Source organism: Larus michahellis, chromosome 7 (genome assembly GCF_964199755.1).
Source record: "Larus michahellis chromosome 7, bLarMic1.1, whole genome shotgun sequence".
Classification (NCBI taxonomy): Eukaryota; Metazoa; Chordata; class Aves; order Charadriiformes; family Laridae; genus Larus; species Larus michahellis.
The window spans coordinates 7,884,566-7,898,836 of NC_133902.1; the positions used below are offsets into that span (position 1 = coordinate 7,884,566).

General features: G+C 46.5%; 1 protein-coding gene across 1 annotated transcript in view; it reads right to left on the reverse strand.

Annotated features, from left to right (window-relative positions):
* The window catches only part of ACACA (acetyl-CoA carboxylase alpha), a 132,338-nt gene that overhangs the window by 7,811 nt on the left and 110,256 nt on the right, over nt 1-14,271 (reverse strand). The window contains 2 exon segments of the mRNA XM_074596010.1: nt 8,969-9,081; nt 10,479-10,656. Coding sequence (XP_074452111.1) covers nt 8,969-9,081; nt 10,479-10,656 — 291 coding nt within the window.

The window sequence follows — 14,271 nt, forward strand, 5'->3', positions numbered from 1 at the left end:
GCTCCTTCATCAAACTGAGAATATAAATCCCCTCTTCCCCCTGTAACAGGCCACAGGGAGCGTAATCGTAAGCGCAACCCTCCCCTGAACCTGTAGTAATTTACACCAGGTCAAAGTTGGTCCAGAAGCAGGTCAATGCTTCTCCTACATGGCCTCACCGACACACGTGCAAGAGGCCCTTATGCAGAGGCAGAGTATTTAGAGCCAATCTTAGTTCAATTTAAGCAAAGATTGCAATCTGAGCCAAATTATATGGTACTGGATACTCTGCTGAATTGTGCCGTTTTTTAACCTCCCACCCACACCAGAAGCTCTGGTTGCAAGTTCAGGGCCTCAGAGACAGCTGCCTCCCATCCCGCCTCCCCTGTTAAAGCCGAGGTCGCTGGCAATCTGAAGCCGGGTCATGGAGGAGTCTTGCTCCAAGCCCTGGTGGGCTGTAACATTCAACTGTCCTAGGGCACCTCCCATTCAAATGTTAATATAACCGCCCATGCGCCCGGGAGACATGCAAGCACGATTGCTCTTCAGTGTGCAGAGGGGAGCTGAGACCTACAACAAAGAGGTGTCCTGCCCAGTAGCACAAGAAGTCAACTGGAGAACCCGGAATGAAAGCCGGCACCGTGATCCAGCTGGAGGACAATGCTCCTTTCCTTGTAGCCTGAGTGTCATGACTGCATTTTGTGGTGTGTGACCACCACCAAGCTTTCCTTGGTTCTAATCTTTATCATTTGTGAAGGAACGTCAATGGGATTAAACACAACATCTACCATTACATCAACACCTATTGTTAAACTGCCACACTGCCAGGCTGGGTGACATGGAAGGCAATGGCTGGGGAGAGGCAGGAGGACAGCTGAGCCATGGGGGTTCTCAGCAGCTCCATGGCCACGGTCCAGTCTGGAAACAGCAGGAAGCCAGAGCAATCCAAGTACCTTCCAACAAAACCAGATGAAATTAGCAGGCAGCAGCTCTACAAAAACCCCAACAAGAGGGAACACTCACACAGTGCACAATCAAATGGTAGACTCACTGCCACAGGAGGCCCCAAGTCCCTAAAGTACAAAGCGGCTCACAGAAAGCCATCAAATTCACGCAAGTAAAGTCCATCACGGGCTTCTAAGCACAAAGATGACGATACAAACCTGCTCTCGAGAAGCCTCTAAACCACAGGACTGCTGGAAGCTGAGGGTGTCTCAGGAAAAGCATCACTGCATTTGCACGATGCTTCTACTCTTTCCTTGAGCACCCAAGCCACGGGCCAGCCATACCATGGCTCTGTCTAGGGAAGGAATGTTTTTATGAGCCTACCAATATAAATGTTACCTAACCTTTCCAATGCTAGTAAGAAGGTTTTAATTAAGAGAAGCTACTCTTATAACCTTCAGAATAAAAAATTATCTATATTTATCCATGTTAAATTCCCAGGCTCCTACACCTCTGTGTTTTAAATGGCAACGCATGCACTTAAGGCAGTAACGCTCATGTATTCTGGCCGATCTGCCACACTCGCCGTGTACAGTCAAACCAGCCAGGCCCAGTAATGATTTAGGTGAGATTAACAAATATGTCAATGTCTATTTTCTGCTTAATTTAAAAGCAGCGTCTATAAAGATTTTTGACTTCTGAACCCTGTTCTCCTGGAAGAAAGAAGGTAACAATGAGGAGGGGGGATAAAGAGTGATTATCCCATCATCGATCGTTTGTCAGGAGCATTTCTTATTCACTGGACTATTGTAAAAAGCTAAGCTCTCGATCAATCCTGTAAGCCCCCTGTACAATTAAATATCTTGGAATGGTTTTCTTTCTTTCCTAGTCAGATCTTGAGGCCTCAGGGTTTTTCAGAAAGCTGGGGCTTTATTTATTTATTTCTCGGAAAAAGAAGTCTCCTTCCACAAATCTTAGACTGGTAAGGAGAGAGGAGATAAAATATGGGATTCCTTTGCTCTAAAGGTACTTGACAGTTAATGAAACTGTTAAAGTTTAAATCATAGGAACATTATAGACCTCTAGGTATGGATCGGCTACTAATCAATAGAGAAACAAAAGAAGCAGCACTCGGAAATGGCCACATTACAATGCAAACACCAAGCGTGGAGGGTTTTGGCATGCAGGTGGGGCATGCAGGTAAGACAAGACGACAATTTAAAGGAAGAAAGAACATGTGTGACCTTCCTAACTTGGCAGGCAGCACAGGACACTTTCTAAGGCAGCACTCTAAGTGCCATAAAATGTCACATTTATCTTGGATTGCAGTTTGCTCTGCGGTCTCCAAGTATGCTTGTATCTATATATAGTGCCGGTATGATCACAGCCATTGGCATGATCGGAAGAGGCCGGTAAATGTCTTAATTCGGCTCTCAACACCTTCAAAGCCTACCCGCAGTGGTAAATGTACCACGACGTCTCCATTCTATGGTCTTTTCCTTATTCTTTTTTTGATCCCCAGCAAAACTGGGGGATCAGACGCCCTCAGCTTAAACGACTTGAAAAAACGCCCTGGGGAAGCAACAACATCGGGGGTACCAAATTAGAGCGTCTCTTCTGAGGTCGAAAGAGCAGTGATCAGGGTCTTGGAAAACGCCCTTCGCCCTGCAAAAATTCCTCATCAACAACAGACAAGAGATGTGTCCTTGCTCAAACCCTCCACTCAAAACCTACAAAAACTAATTTAAAACCACATGTAAAAAGTATTTCACCCAAAATGTCCCCAAATGCTTCCTGGAGGAAGCTGGGAGCTTGCGCCTGCCTCTGTCCCCCATTGTCCACCCCCTGCCCTGTGTCCATCTCTGCCGTGGGGTGACACCAGCTGCCACAGCCTGGCTTTTGGGGTGACAAATGCTTTCTTCCCTGTGCTACAGCCCGGAACAGGCCCCCAGACCTGCTTCTCTATTTTTTTGTTTCTCTATTGATTAGTGGGGGCTAGCAGGACCCAGAAGAGTAAATGCCAAGATCTACGCTTGCCAAACCAAGCCCTTTGCCCACCCCGCGGGGAAGCGCCGCTACAGCAGGGACGTGCGGGCGTGCAGTACAGCCCGTCACCATGGAGGAAGGCTTCAGAGCAGTCACCCTCCCTGCACAGACAAATGGAAAAGCTGCCGCCATAAATCCAGGCAGAGGCCTCTCCCGTAAAGCGCTCTGATACCGAATATCAATTTATACTCCTCTCCAAAAGTTAAGGGGAAGCATCATGGCAGGGAAAGCAACATCTAAACTGTTTTGATTTGTGCCCTGTTAAACAAAACGTCTCCTGTGAAGGAAGCGGCGTCCCCGAGCGTCCCTCCCATGGCAGAGGGAGCGTCCCCAGCGCAGTGTCCTGCAGTGGCTGCTGCCGGCTGTGGTGGCAGGGCTGCCTTTAATAAAGTTCCTGCCAGACGGAAATGGCTCAGCAGGACCATGAATCACGTCTTCCCATAACATTTAGTAGCAAAGTGCTTTTTTTAAATATGACCAGTTTAACAGGTTAGACAAAATGACTTCAAGAAATGTTATTGTAGGTTCCCTCTGATTGCAGAAAGCCAGGCAGCTTCTGAATCAATTTGATGGTTTATGGTTTCTAAGCTGCTAAAATGTGGGATTTTCTCCCTCACCCTCAGCACACAGCCACAGCACAGCCAAGCATTTACTTGTCCATTTTCTTGCCTCTTCCTCAAACATGCACTCAAAGACCTGGGCAAAGCCCAGCATCGAGGCCTCTGACCCTGCTGATTTGCGGCGATGGTCTCCACGCTCACTCTCAGACGCCGCACACTGAGAGTCGGGCAAAGCTTCAGCCCAGGCTCCAGCCCATCACAGCAGGGACAGTGGTGGCTCCTGCTAGGGGACAAAGACACAGTTGCTTTGTTCCCCGGCCACAGCAACAAGCCACCTCCTCTGAGCGGGAGGTCGAGGACGTGCCCATGACCCACCACCACAGAGACCAGAGGCCATCCAGGCCACCCTTCCTCTGGTGCCACCATCCAGACCTTAGTTGCTCCCACACGTTTGACCCTGGCAAATGACCCCACAGCTCTGATTCTCAAAGACGACTTTTACAACATAAATAGTCCTATCTTACCAGACTACAAAGGAGCACTAATAACGACCGATTATCTTAATGTTACAATTACTACAGGCAAATTGGGGGATTTTTTTTTTTCCACTCAGGTAACACCAAAAAGCCCGCATTAAGTTAAATTTATCTTGGCATCTGCTTGTGGCCACTCTTTTCAGCAGAGCAGTTAAATCCCACCACAGCATGTGTTGGAAGGGTCCTTAGAAAATGAACTCTGGAGAAGTACAGCAGTTACTCTGCATCCAATGACATCATTAAATGTCCATTTTAACCCTGGTTATGAATGTTCTGCCTAATTTCCACACCTGCAACAACAATCCTCCTACTTGAATCTCACCTTCTCATCCTCTGCCTTTAACAAAGCTCTTGCCAGATAAAAATTCAGCAAAGACAGCAAGAATGCCAACCGTGTCCGGGCTGCCCAGGCAACGCGTCTCCCACCCCAGCTGGAAGGAGCCGCTCCAGAGGGGAGAAGGAAGGTCACCCAGAGCCACTCACGTCCCTGGAGAGACAGGCGTTTTTGGATTGTCGCGTGTTTCTTTAAATGAGACTGCTTGTAATTGCTTCACTAAATATTCAGTAGGATTTATGTTATAAAGGTGCAATATGAAATAGCAGCGAAGGTCACACATGCTCATGACACGGGCTTGAAATATCCTTGTACAACTGCACCGCGTGATGTTCCACCCTTGTCCTTTCCAACTCTTTGCTCCTGAGGTCTCACCCTGGCATCAGAGCAAACGGGCAAGGCAGGTATGTAATTCCAAAAAATTCCTGTTTTGGGGAAAACATCTACAGCCCTCCTGGGAGGATATTCAAGATGCCAATTGTCATGAGGGAGCTGACAGAAAGCAGTACTCGCTCTTTTAGACTCATGATTGTGAATTAACAACAATTTAAATGCAGCAGCACTTGCATATAGAAGCAGTTACTGGGAATCAGAATTGCCTAAAAAGACAAAGTTAAAACCACTCACTGCATTTGTCCAAGACTTCATGAGAGATGGAATCGCAACAGCAGCATTTTTCTTAGTTGTTGCTCAAGAAAACAACCAGCACGCTGATTAATTACAACACCGAACAAACAACCTCCCCCCCCAGAAAAAAAGAATTACTAGACTTTAGAGCTGCAATCCACCTTTCCAAGCTAAAGCTTGGAACGAGACAGGTCACAGGATGGAAGTTTTCAGCCACTCAAGAAGCCAGGCTGTCTGCAGTGGCACAGCTGGGGCCGAGAGGGACCTGCGGGTTCCGTTCTGCTCCCCCCGCCCCCAGCACGTTTATTTGCAGGAGGAATTGCTGTGCTAAAGGGGAGTTTGTGGGTTCAATGCTTGAGTCTTCACTCATTATTTGGGAATTAAAAGTTTGGCACATTCTTTACCCAACTAAAGTGCGAAGCAAGTCAGAAGCCGGCAGCACAGACTACCTGGGTGCCTCCCACTTCCCAAAATGCTGTATGCTTCCCCCCCCGGCCCCGCACCTTGTACAGTGTATACAGGCAAATGCAAAATGGGCATCTAATTCCAAATAAAATCAAAGATGCATGTCAGCACACGGGCAACTATTTCATAGGATCAGCCGAAGATATTCACGCTATTACAACATATACCAGGCGATGAAGAGATGCTTCCCTTTTACTATGAGATAAATACCTGATAGGAGAAATGTGAAAATGTAATATCCAACCTCGCTCTCGCTGGAGCCATTTTGCCATTCCTTTCATTCATATTCCACCAAATTTTTGCGTACATTACACCATGCATCTGAGACATTACACGCTCAGAATCTACAGGACAAAGTTACTTTTTATTCCATTCCTAAATGCTCTACTCTAATTGTAATAAATAAATAAAGTAAAATTGAATCTCCATATTTTTAACTCCAGCCTGAGCCTTACCATATGAATTGCTCCTACATTTCTAGGCAGCCACCGCTCTCCTTGCGCACCTCCTCAGCGTGGCATCTGCTCTTGGGCAGGAGAAGGGCCATCCTTCCCTTCCTCGCCCTCTGCTCCGCACCATTCACTGGTTTGCGATAGCACAAACCCTGAGTGACATTTTAATAAAACACGGGGGCTAATCAACATTTCAGCAATAGCACTGGAGAATTGATAATGAACAGATTTATGTCAAATTATTCAATATCTGCCAGCCTTCGCTGCTCTCCCGCTCCCCAGTCGCAAGTCCAACCCCAGTGCGTGAAGACGCCTGGGATGGGAGCGCGGCCACCCGCTTCCCACCCTCCGCAACAGGCGCGAGCAGGTCCCTTCTCCCCGCTCTCAGCAGCTCCAGGGAGGGATGACAGCCATTCAGGGGTTAAAGAGAGGCAGTGAACCCCCAGCTAATGAGTAAGAATTCAGCAGGCAGTGTAAGATAAATGGAGCTTTCTCTGCTTCTGCTGGAGTCAGCATGAACTGCGGCCCTGCGGCTTGTTTGTGGCAAATGGAGTGCGCGAAATATCAAAGGGCAGTGATCCAGAAGAAGACCGACTTTGACAAATTTTAAATTGGCCAGAAAGAAAACCAGAAAAAAAAAAAAAAAAAAAAAAAAAAAAAATTATGCAATTCACTGTGTCCTGCAATCTTGGCTTTCCTGCTATGGTACGGAATTAGTGGCAAAACAACAGCAATGATCGCCCGATGTTGGGAGCAATTACGAGCCATCTAAGTGAGATGCTTATCAGTGACTGAAGCTTTTAGAGCTCTCTGTATGTACAGTTGTAAGTGACTTGCTCTTGTGTTGCAGTCATTTTAATTAAAGTGTATGGAGTTTGCTGGGAGTAATTACCCTGTAGAGGAAGAGGGGGGAAAAAAACCCTGAACAGGCTGCTGCCTCCTCACATAGCTCACGGTTGGATTTTTGAGACTGTTGGCAGAAAACTGTATCCCCTCTTTTCTCCCGGTACTTTTTTCCGGGGATGCTGGTGCAGGTCCCACCGGTGTAATTCAAGGGTGCTCTGCAGGTGTCCCGCACCCACCTCAGGTGACAGACCCTCTGGAAGGGCCACCCAACGGGGACTAAGCTCATGTTCTCTGCTCCCCACCTTCCTCCACCGCTTCAGGATTTAAACACTCCAGGAGCCTCTTTGTCCGCAGCCAGTGACTCTGCTCCTGGGAAAGGATTCACCCGGCAGCCCCGCACAGAGGACTCCGTTTCTTTGCGGAGGCAGTAGGTTGGTTGGTTTGTCGGCAGAGCCAGGGCTGGAGCAAAGGTAAATACTCTTGGAAACAGCGCTCCCGCCGTAGTGCCATTTATCTGCACGGACCTGAGCTGACTGCGCAGCACTTCGCCTGCTCCAGCCACCCATCTGATTTCTCCTTCCCCCGGAGACTCGCACAGGGGGGCAGCTCTCCTGCATGGGCCGCGGAGGTGGAAACCCCCCCAGGAGGTGCAGCTGGAAACCCCGACTGCCGCCTTTACCCCGTGAAGTGTGAAACACCTCAGGAGAGCACCATTTGGGACCCTCTGCTGGGTCTCCACAATTTGCTGTAGTCACGCTAACCGTTTGCTCCTAAAGGGACACTGACAAGTCTAAGGTAGGTCAAAAGTGAGGTTTTGTGAAAAGAATCTCCTTGCTGCAACTACAGCCATTAAAACTGGGTTTGAATTCCAGCAGACACAGGCAGACGGAACAGCACATCCATCCGCCTGGGTCCCCGCACCCACTCTCTCACGCAGCAACACAGAAATGTACACCAGCAAGATCCGAACTCGGATAAAGCTGCTGCCTTCTGCTGGTCTGCAAAACTCCAACGCCTGCTAACCTGCTCTGCCCAGAAAGCAACCCGCACAGTGAGAGAAAACAAAGAAAGTGTCAAAATACTATCATTAAAAAAGGAGAGAAAATGTCTTTGATGCTACCAAAGGCATCAGTAAGAACCTGGTTTGCAGCAAGTGTCTGATTCTTAACACTCCCCGCACCCTTTACAATTATTATTCTCTTCCCAAGGCACATCAGAACAGTTGTTTTGTATATAAATTGTTGCACCGCCATAAATTAAAAAAAACCAAATAATAAAATGTAACTGCAGCAATAGCCACGATTTATCAGTCATTTGCAGAACACTTTTCCTCCTGAAGGATCCCAAAAGGCTTTATAAATTCAAACCATACCCACATAGCATGCTTCTTCCACTACTGAAATGTAGTCAATTTTGGAGGTAAAAAGAGGCTCTGTAAGATTATACTCTTATAGTAAGAGCTAGTAAAGAACTGTTTAAAGAGTCTATTCCTCTGAGAGAGTACATATCTGATATTAAGTGCATTTTGCCAAACACTCTGTATTTTGGGTTGTTTGGTGTACCCCCAGCGCTGGGATCGTTTGGAGCGAAAAACACAGTAATAATCCAAGGCAGGCAGTGCCACGCTAGCCACGGAGCACTGCGGATCACCCCCTGTTTCACTGAGGAGCTGAAGAATATTTTTTATTTTCTTGAATCCAAAGCACAGACAGATATTATTACTCAAAACTAGCTCAGACACACAGTCATCGTCCAGCAGCCCAAAATGTCTTTGACCAAATTCTCAGTTACGGCAAATGACACCAGCTGAGGGTTTGGCCCACAAGCTTTTAGTGGGCTGAGTAATTGCTGAGATGGAAACTAGACTCAAGCGTCTCTAGTAAGTGTCTGTTGTAAGACCCAGTCATTTAAAAATAAATAAATAAATAAATAAATCAGTTCCAAAAGACAGTACATTACACACCCCCTAGGTATGTTAAATGCACATGGGTATCATCTCTCCCTCACGTACACACGTGCAGCTTGTCTCATTTGGTTTCCTTCCCAAGTTAGATGACAGTAAATAAAAATTATCATGAATTCGATAAGATGCCTGAGCGCCCCTTTTTAAGGTCTCTAAACACATTCATTAGCCCCCCGCGGGACAGATCGCTGCTCGCCAGCCCCGCGCAGACGTACCCAGCCGCTCTGCCAGGCGGATGTAGACCGGGTCCACTCGCCTCATCGTCTTCACCAGATCCTTCCTGCGGAATTTGATTTCTACCGTCCCCTCTGGCTCCAGGATTCCTCCTCTGATCAGTGACGGGGAAAAGAGAAAAGAAAGGCACTTTCAGGTCATCAGACAAGGGGAAACACAAAATGGAATGGTTCAATGTTATCTAGAAAGTATGTAAAAAAAGAAGAGAAGAGAAGGGGGGGACGAGACGAAACAAAGAGAAAGAGAGAACAAGAAAGAAAGAATCTTAGCTACTATTTATCCAATGCCACAAATGCACACCAGGCTTCAGAGAAACAGGTCTATCCAACAGCAATAGTACAGCCTGGTACAAGCAATGCTCTTCGGCAGTCTCTTTTCAGCTGTGACCTGAAAGCTCTTTCAAAAGGCAGGTAAGCCTTCTGAAACAAACCAATTAAGCAGCCATTTTCATTAGAGATCCTGCCCACTTCCCAGGTCGAAGACAGAGCAGCACGTGATTGGAAACTTGGGCTTCGGAAATAAAATCACTTCAGTCTTTAACTGTGAGGGCAGGAGTGAGGACGAGGAGGAAGGTCAGCGCTAAGGGTGACGGAACAGCAGCAGCGATGAGAGTTAGTACAAACGCGTATCGGTTCTTAGAGAGAGGACGACACACTTTGCGCATCTTTCTTGGCTACTGGAGCTCAAGACCCCTAGAGTCCAACTCCAGCTCTGCAAACCACCCACGGTCCTTCCCGATGTCTTGCAAGTGGGGAGCTTCTCCTACTGGAGCAGCTGCCCAGGAATTCTGCCCTGCCAAGACGGTGGGGGTTGAGAGGACGCCCTGACAGCACAATATTCACGCTGTCCTTCTATACACCTTCCTTCTATCCACTACAGATAGCCCAGCTAGGGCTGGCTTCTTCCTCCAAATGATTCAGTATCTCTCTATTTCAGAGATGCTTTAAAATATTTTTAGAAACCTGCTTCCAAGAGTTTGCCTGTAGTTTTATATCCTGATTCACCAGTAACCAGAACTTCACTTACACCAGTTGTATCTAATTAAAAAAGTGCAATGACCCAAGTGCCTGTCTGACAGGTAGTACAACACTCAGGAATTTTAAAGCAGACACTTATTTACACTTACTTAATTTGCAAAATTGTATACACAGGCACTTGTTTCAAAGCACAAAGCAGTGTGTGGAAATATCAGAATGGGGAAAAAGCCTCCTAAGCACCAACATGTCAGTGTGCTTTGTGAATGCCAGTCATGAACCTTCTCAGAGGCTGTCTCACACCGGCTACAGAATTTACCCCATCTAGGTCTGGCTCAGGAGACTTTCCGAGCTGTGAACACCCACAGCAAACTCTTCTGGGACGTGGGTTACAACTGGAAAGTGCTCAGCCCCTTACAGCAACAAACTGCCACGCTTTTAACTGTGAGCTTCTCGCTCAGCCAGGTCATTATGCCTCAAAGCAGGTGGTTGCGGAGGGAGGAGAAAGCTGCCATACCTGCTTTCCCGGTCTGCGTACATCTCCATGTGACGAGGATTAATGGTAGGGTCAATCACAGCCCAGGATCCTCCTCTCAGCTCCGCTTGCGGTGGGATGTAAATGAGCACGGGCTGACGATACTCTCTCAGGCCGTCCACAATGTAGGCACCGAACTTGAGCACTTGGTCGTACATGTCTGCAGAAAAAGGACACAGCGCTTGAGGTCACAGCACGTCAACGCTTCGGCCCTGCCACGCTGGGTCAAACTGGGGAAAAAATAGTTATTCAGCTCTTATAACCACCTCCTGTGACAAATACCACAAGCTCTGGCTGGCGTTGTCTGGGCCTGGGCAAGATGGGCTGAGAAAGGAGATGTTCCCACGGCAGCCCTTCATCTCCCAGCCACTGGACCTCCGCTCCAGAGATCAGGTCTGGTTAATTCCCACGTAACCACATCTAGTCACAACGCATGGACTGCCGGGTCCTCAGCTCACCCCAGCCAGACCCACACTATGTGTCCTGGGCATAATCCATCCCTTCCTTCCCAGCCAAACCAGCACTTCAGCAGTTCTGGAAGCCAGGTCAGGTATTTCTGTACTTAATACAAGCGTAGCCACCCAATTTCACACTTTATACCACAGACCGGTATCACAATTCAGGTAACATGCATGGGGCACCTACCAGCAGCAGACCTTTTGCATATCTTTATAAAAATTAGTGTGCCAGAAGGGTTCAGATGTGAAATAGCATTTTTCTCTTCTTGCATTAAAATTTGTTTAAGGCATTTTACTCAAAATTGCTAAGAACAACTCCACTGTGTAAAGACAGTACATGGAAAATATCAGCCCCAAAGGTGATTTAAAGAAAAGAGAAAAAAGGGAGGCAAAAGAATTTATGTGCGATGATACAGTTTATAATGGATATAGTTTGTAATGGAAACAGGCACCCTCAAACACATATATTTTGTTACATATAATTATATATAGAAGTATCAAATCAAATACACAAGAAATGAAAAATACTTATTAGGATCACCCACTCCATCTCTTTGTTCACACAGGACTGTATCCTATCTTTCTTGCCCAGTGCATTTTAAAGCTTTCATTCAGAAATCCCAAACAATAAATCTACCACTTCTTTAGGGGCATTTCCACAACCAAACAGATGAAATTTTCCTCAGTATTCAGACAAACTTCCCCGCCTTCCCCATCCCCATTAATTTTGTATTACTACTCCTCGTACCACCCTACCGAATCTCTCCACTCCTTCGGGCTTGTTATAAATAGCAGTAGGTTTTTCAGTGGTTTTTTTTTCCCTTAGACACACTATAGGTATTCATTTCTCATGTCTCCCAGGACGGTATTTCCAATCCCCTCCATCATTTTTGTTCTTTGCTTGGCGCCTCACAGTTTGCCTAATTTTTTCTGGCCGTTAAAATACCGGTGCATTGAGCAAAACACCTAAGTGGGCTGCATTTATGTGCCACGCACACACACTGGCCTTCGGTAATAGTTTTAGAAGACTGAGACACTTTTATTCATCTAAAATCCTTACATCGTTTGAGACAGCCATCGTTTGTGGGGAACAGAGTCCAGCCAAGGTTCCCTTGGCATTTAAACCCAGTTTAATGTTAATGACATTAGTTAAGGAGCCTTTGGGAAATACGCACACACACACTTACATACGTATGCACACACTAACACATATAGAACATGCGAGAGAGGGAGGTGTATATAAAGTGTATGTGTGTGTCTGTATATATATAAAAAAATATATATCTATATATAAAAATACCATAGGCATTGATGTGATCCCTCCACTTCATTTGCAAGGTCATTGTCCAAGTACCCAAGAAAAGGAGTTTCATGTTATTTAAGAAATGTCAAATGCTGATGAAGTGAAGAACAATTTATTTCCTCTAATTGCAAATAAACATAAATTCTGGCAGAGACAGTGGGGACTGAGAACCAAACAAAACTCCAACCTTTTCCTTTGTCCTGAGCAAAGAAAAAGACCTCAAAAGGGGTGACAAATTTATTACTAATTACACAATTATTTTATTATGTAGTGCTAGTAATAAACCACTTGAAGTACTTTCAGCTAATTCTAGTGTTAAGAAAATAATTGCTTGATTCAAATTATTTTAACTGAATTAATTCGTTACTAGACATTTTTTACTAGTGCTACATAATAAAATAATTGTGTAATTAGCAATACATTTTTCACTCCTGCCAAGGGTATATATTTTACTCAGGTTAAGTGTAGAAAAAAAAGAAGCGCTACTTGTTTGAACAAGGCAGAGGGAGGAGGAGCAGAGAAACTGAGAGAAACTTGCTGCTTTCTGGGCTCAGCTCCAGCTCTCTCCCAGGGTCACCAGGTGGCATCAGCAAGGCCAGGGTGGCATTTCTGTGCCTACACCGCTTTCAGCATCCCACTTCCAAAGCTATCCAGAAGCATGAACTTCACTGCCATGGGGTTCTGTACACAGTTACGCCTTCTGGGATCCTGCAATACAGCACTTCATTTTCCTGGAACGTCCCAGCAGCCTTAGTTTAATATTTTATATATGGATTTACCCCAACGGCTGGCTTCTCTTGCACCTCAAAACCTGCTGTGGCACTTCTGGGCTACAGACGCCCCTTAATACTTTCAGATCTCGCATAAACTCCTCTGCTGCAGGGGATTTCCCCTTTTCTTGCAGTAACCGTTTCCGCTAATGGAGACCAAGTTTTGCTCAACTAAGGATGAGACAATCAACCCAACTGCCACCACAAAGGCTCCTCATGTGCCATGCACAGCTCCAGGCCACGGAAGCTGCCGAGCTCCAGAGAGGAGCCAAGGGGAACTGCGGTGTCCACAGGCTATGAAGGGCTCCTGCTCTTCTGCAGGGATTTTTCCTCCCGCCACCTCAACTGTTCAATTTGCATACACTTACCGGTTCAGCAAGGCAGGGGCTCTTAAAGAATGTATATTTTTAAGAGGTAACATCTAAGTGGAGTTGATGAAGATCATAAAAATACTACAAAGACAACTCAAGACACCTGCCTGTAGTCCCCATACCCAAACACACACAAATACAACACACACACAGCCTCCCTGATTTACGTTAATGCTGTACTTGAGTGTGAAACTCTGAAACACTTGCCATACTGTGACTATTGCCCCTTATTTTCAGTTTTGCTCCGTTCTCCACTCTTACAATGGAAAATAGTGCACCCAACGTAACTGCTGCAGGTGGTGAATGATGCCGGGTCCCGCTGGTGTCCAGCGCTCTGTGCCTGAGCTGCCCGTCCAGCCCCAGTGCCTCGGTGCAGACTTTGTAAATCGTTATTACTGTAACTGCCACCCTTACTATGTTTAAAACAAAACCCAGCCACTTCCACCGTCATCACGCAGCAAAGCACACCACGCGCATTTAAAAAGCAGGCTGTTTGCACAGCTGTTCTTGCGAAGGACTCGCTCACGTCGAGACTGGAAAAATTAAATATTATATTTCCGGGCTGAATCTAATTCCTGTATTAATTTAAACCTGAGCGTAACAAGCCATGGGCAAGACAGAAACGCTGCAGAAGTGCTCTAGAAGAGCAGCGCTGTGGGTTGTTCGGTAGGGCAGTGTTCACAGCGGACTTGCCCGTGCCCTGCCCGCTCAGCTGCAGTGTGCATCGGCCTCTGCTACGCACAGACACAAGATCTGCTGGAAGCTGTTATCATTACCCTGTATGTGTAAATATTGGCAGTTGGATGCATCAAGCATGCTAGAAAGGCTGCAGACAGCTTTTTGCACTGCCATCGTGGCGGGCAGTGCGCCCTG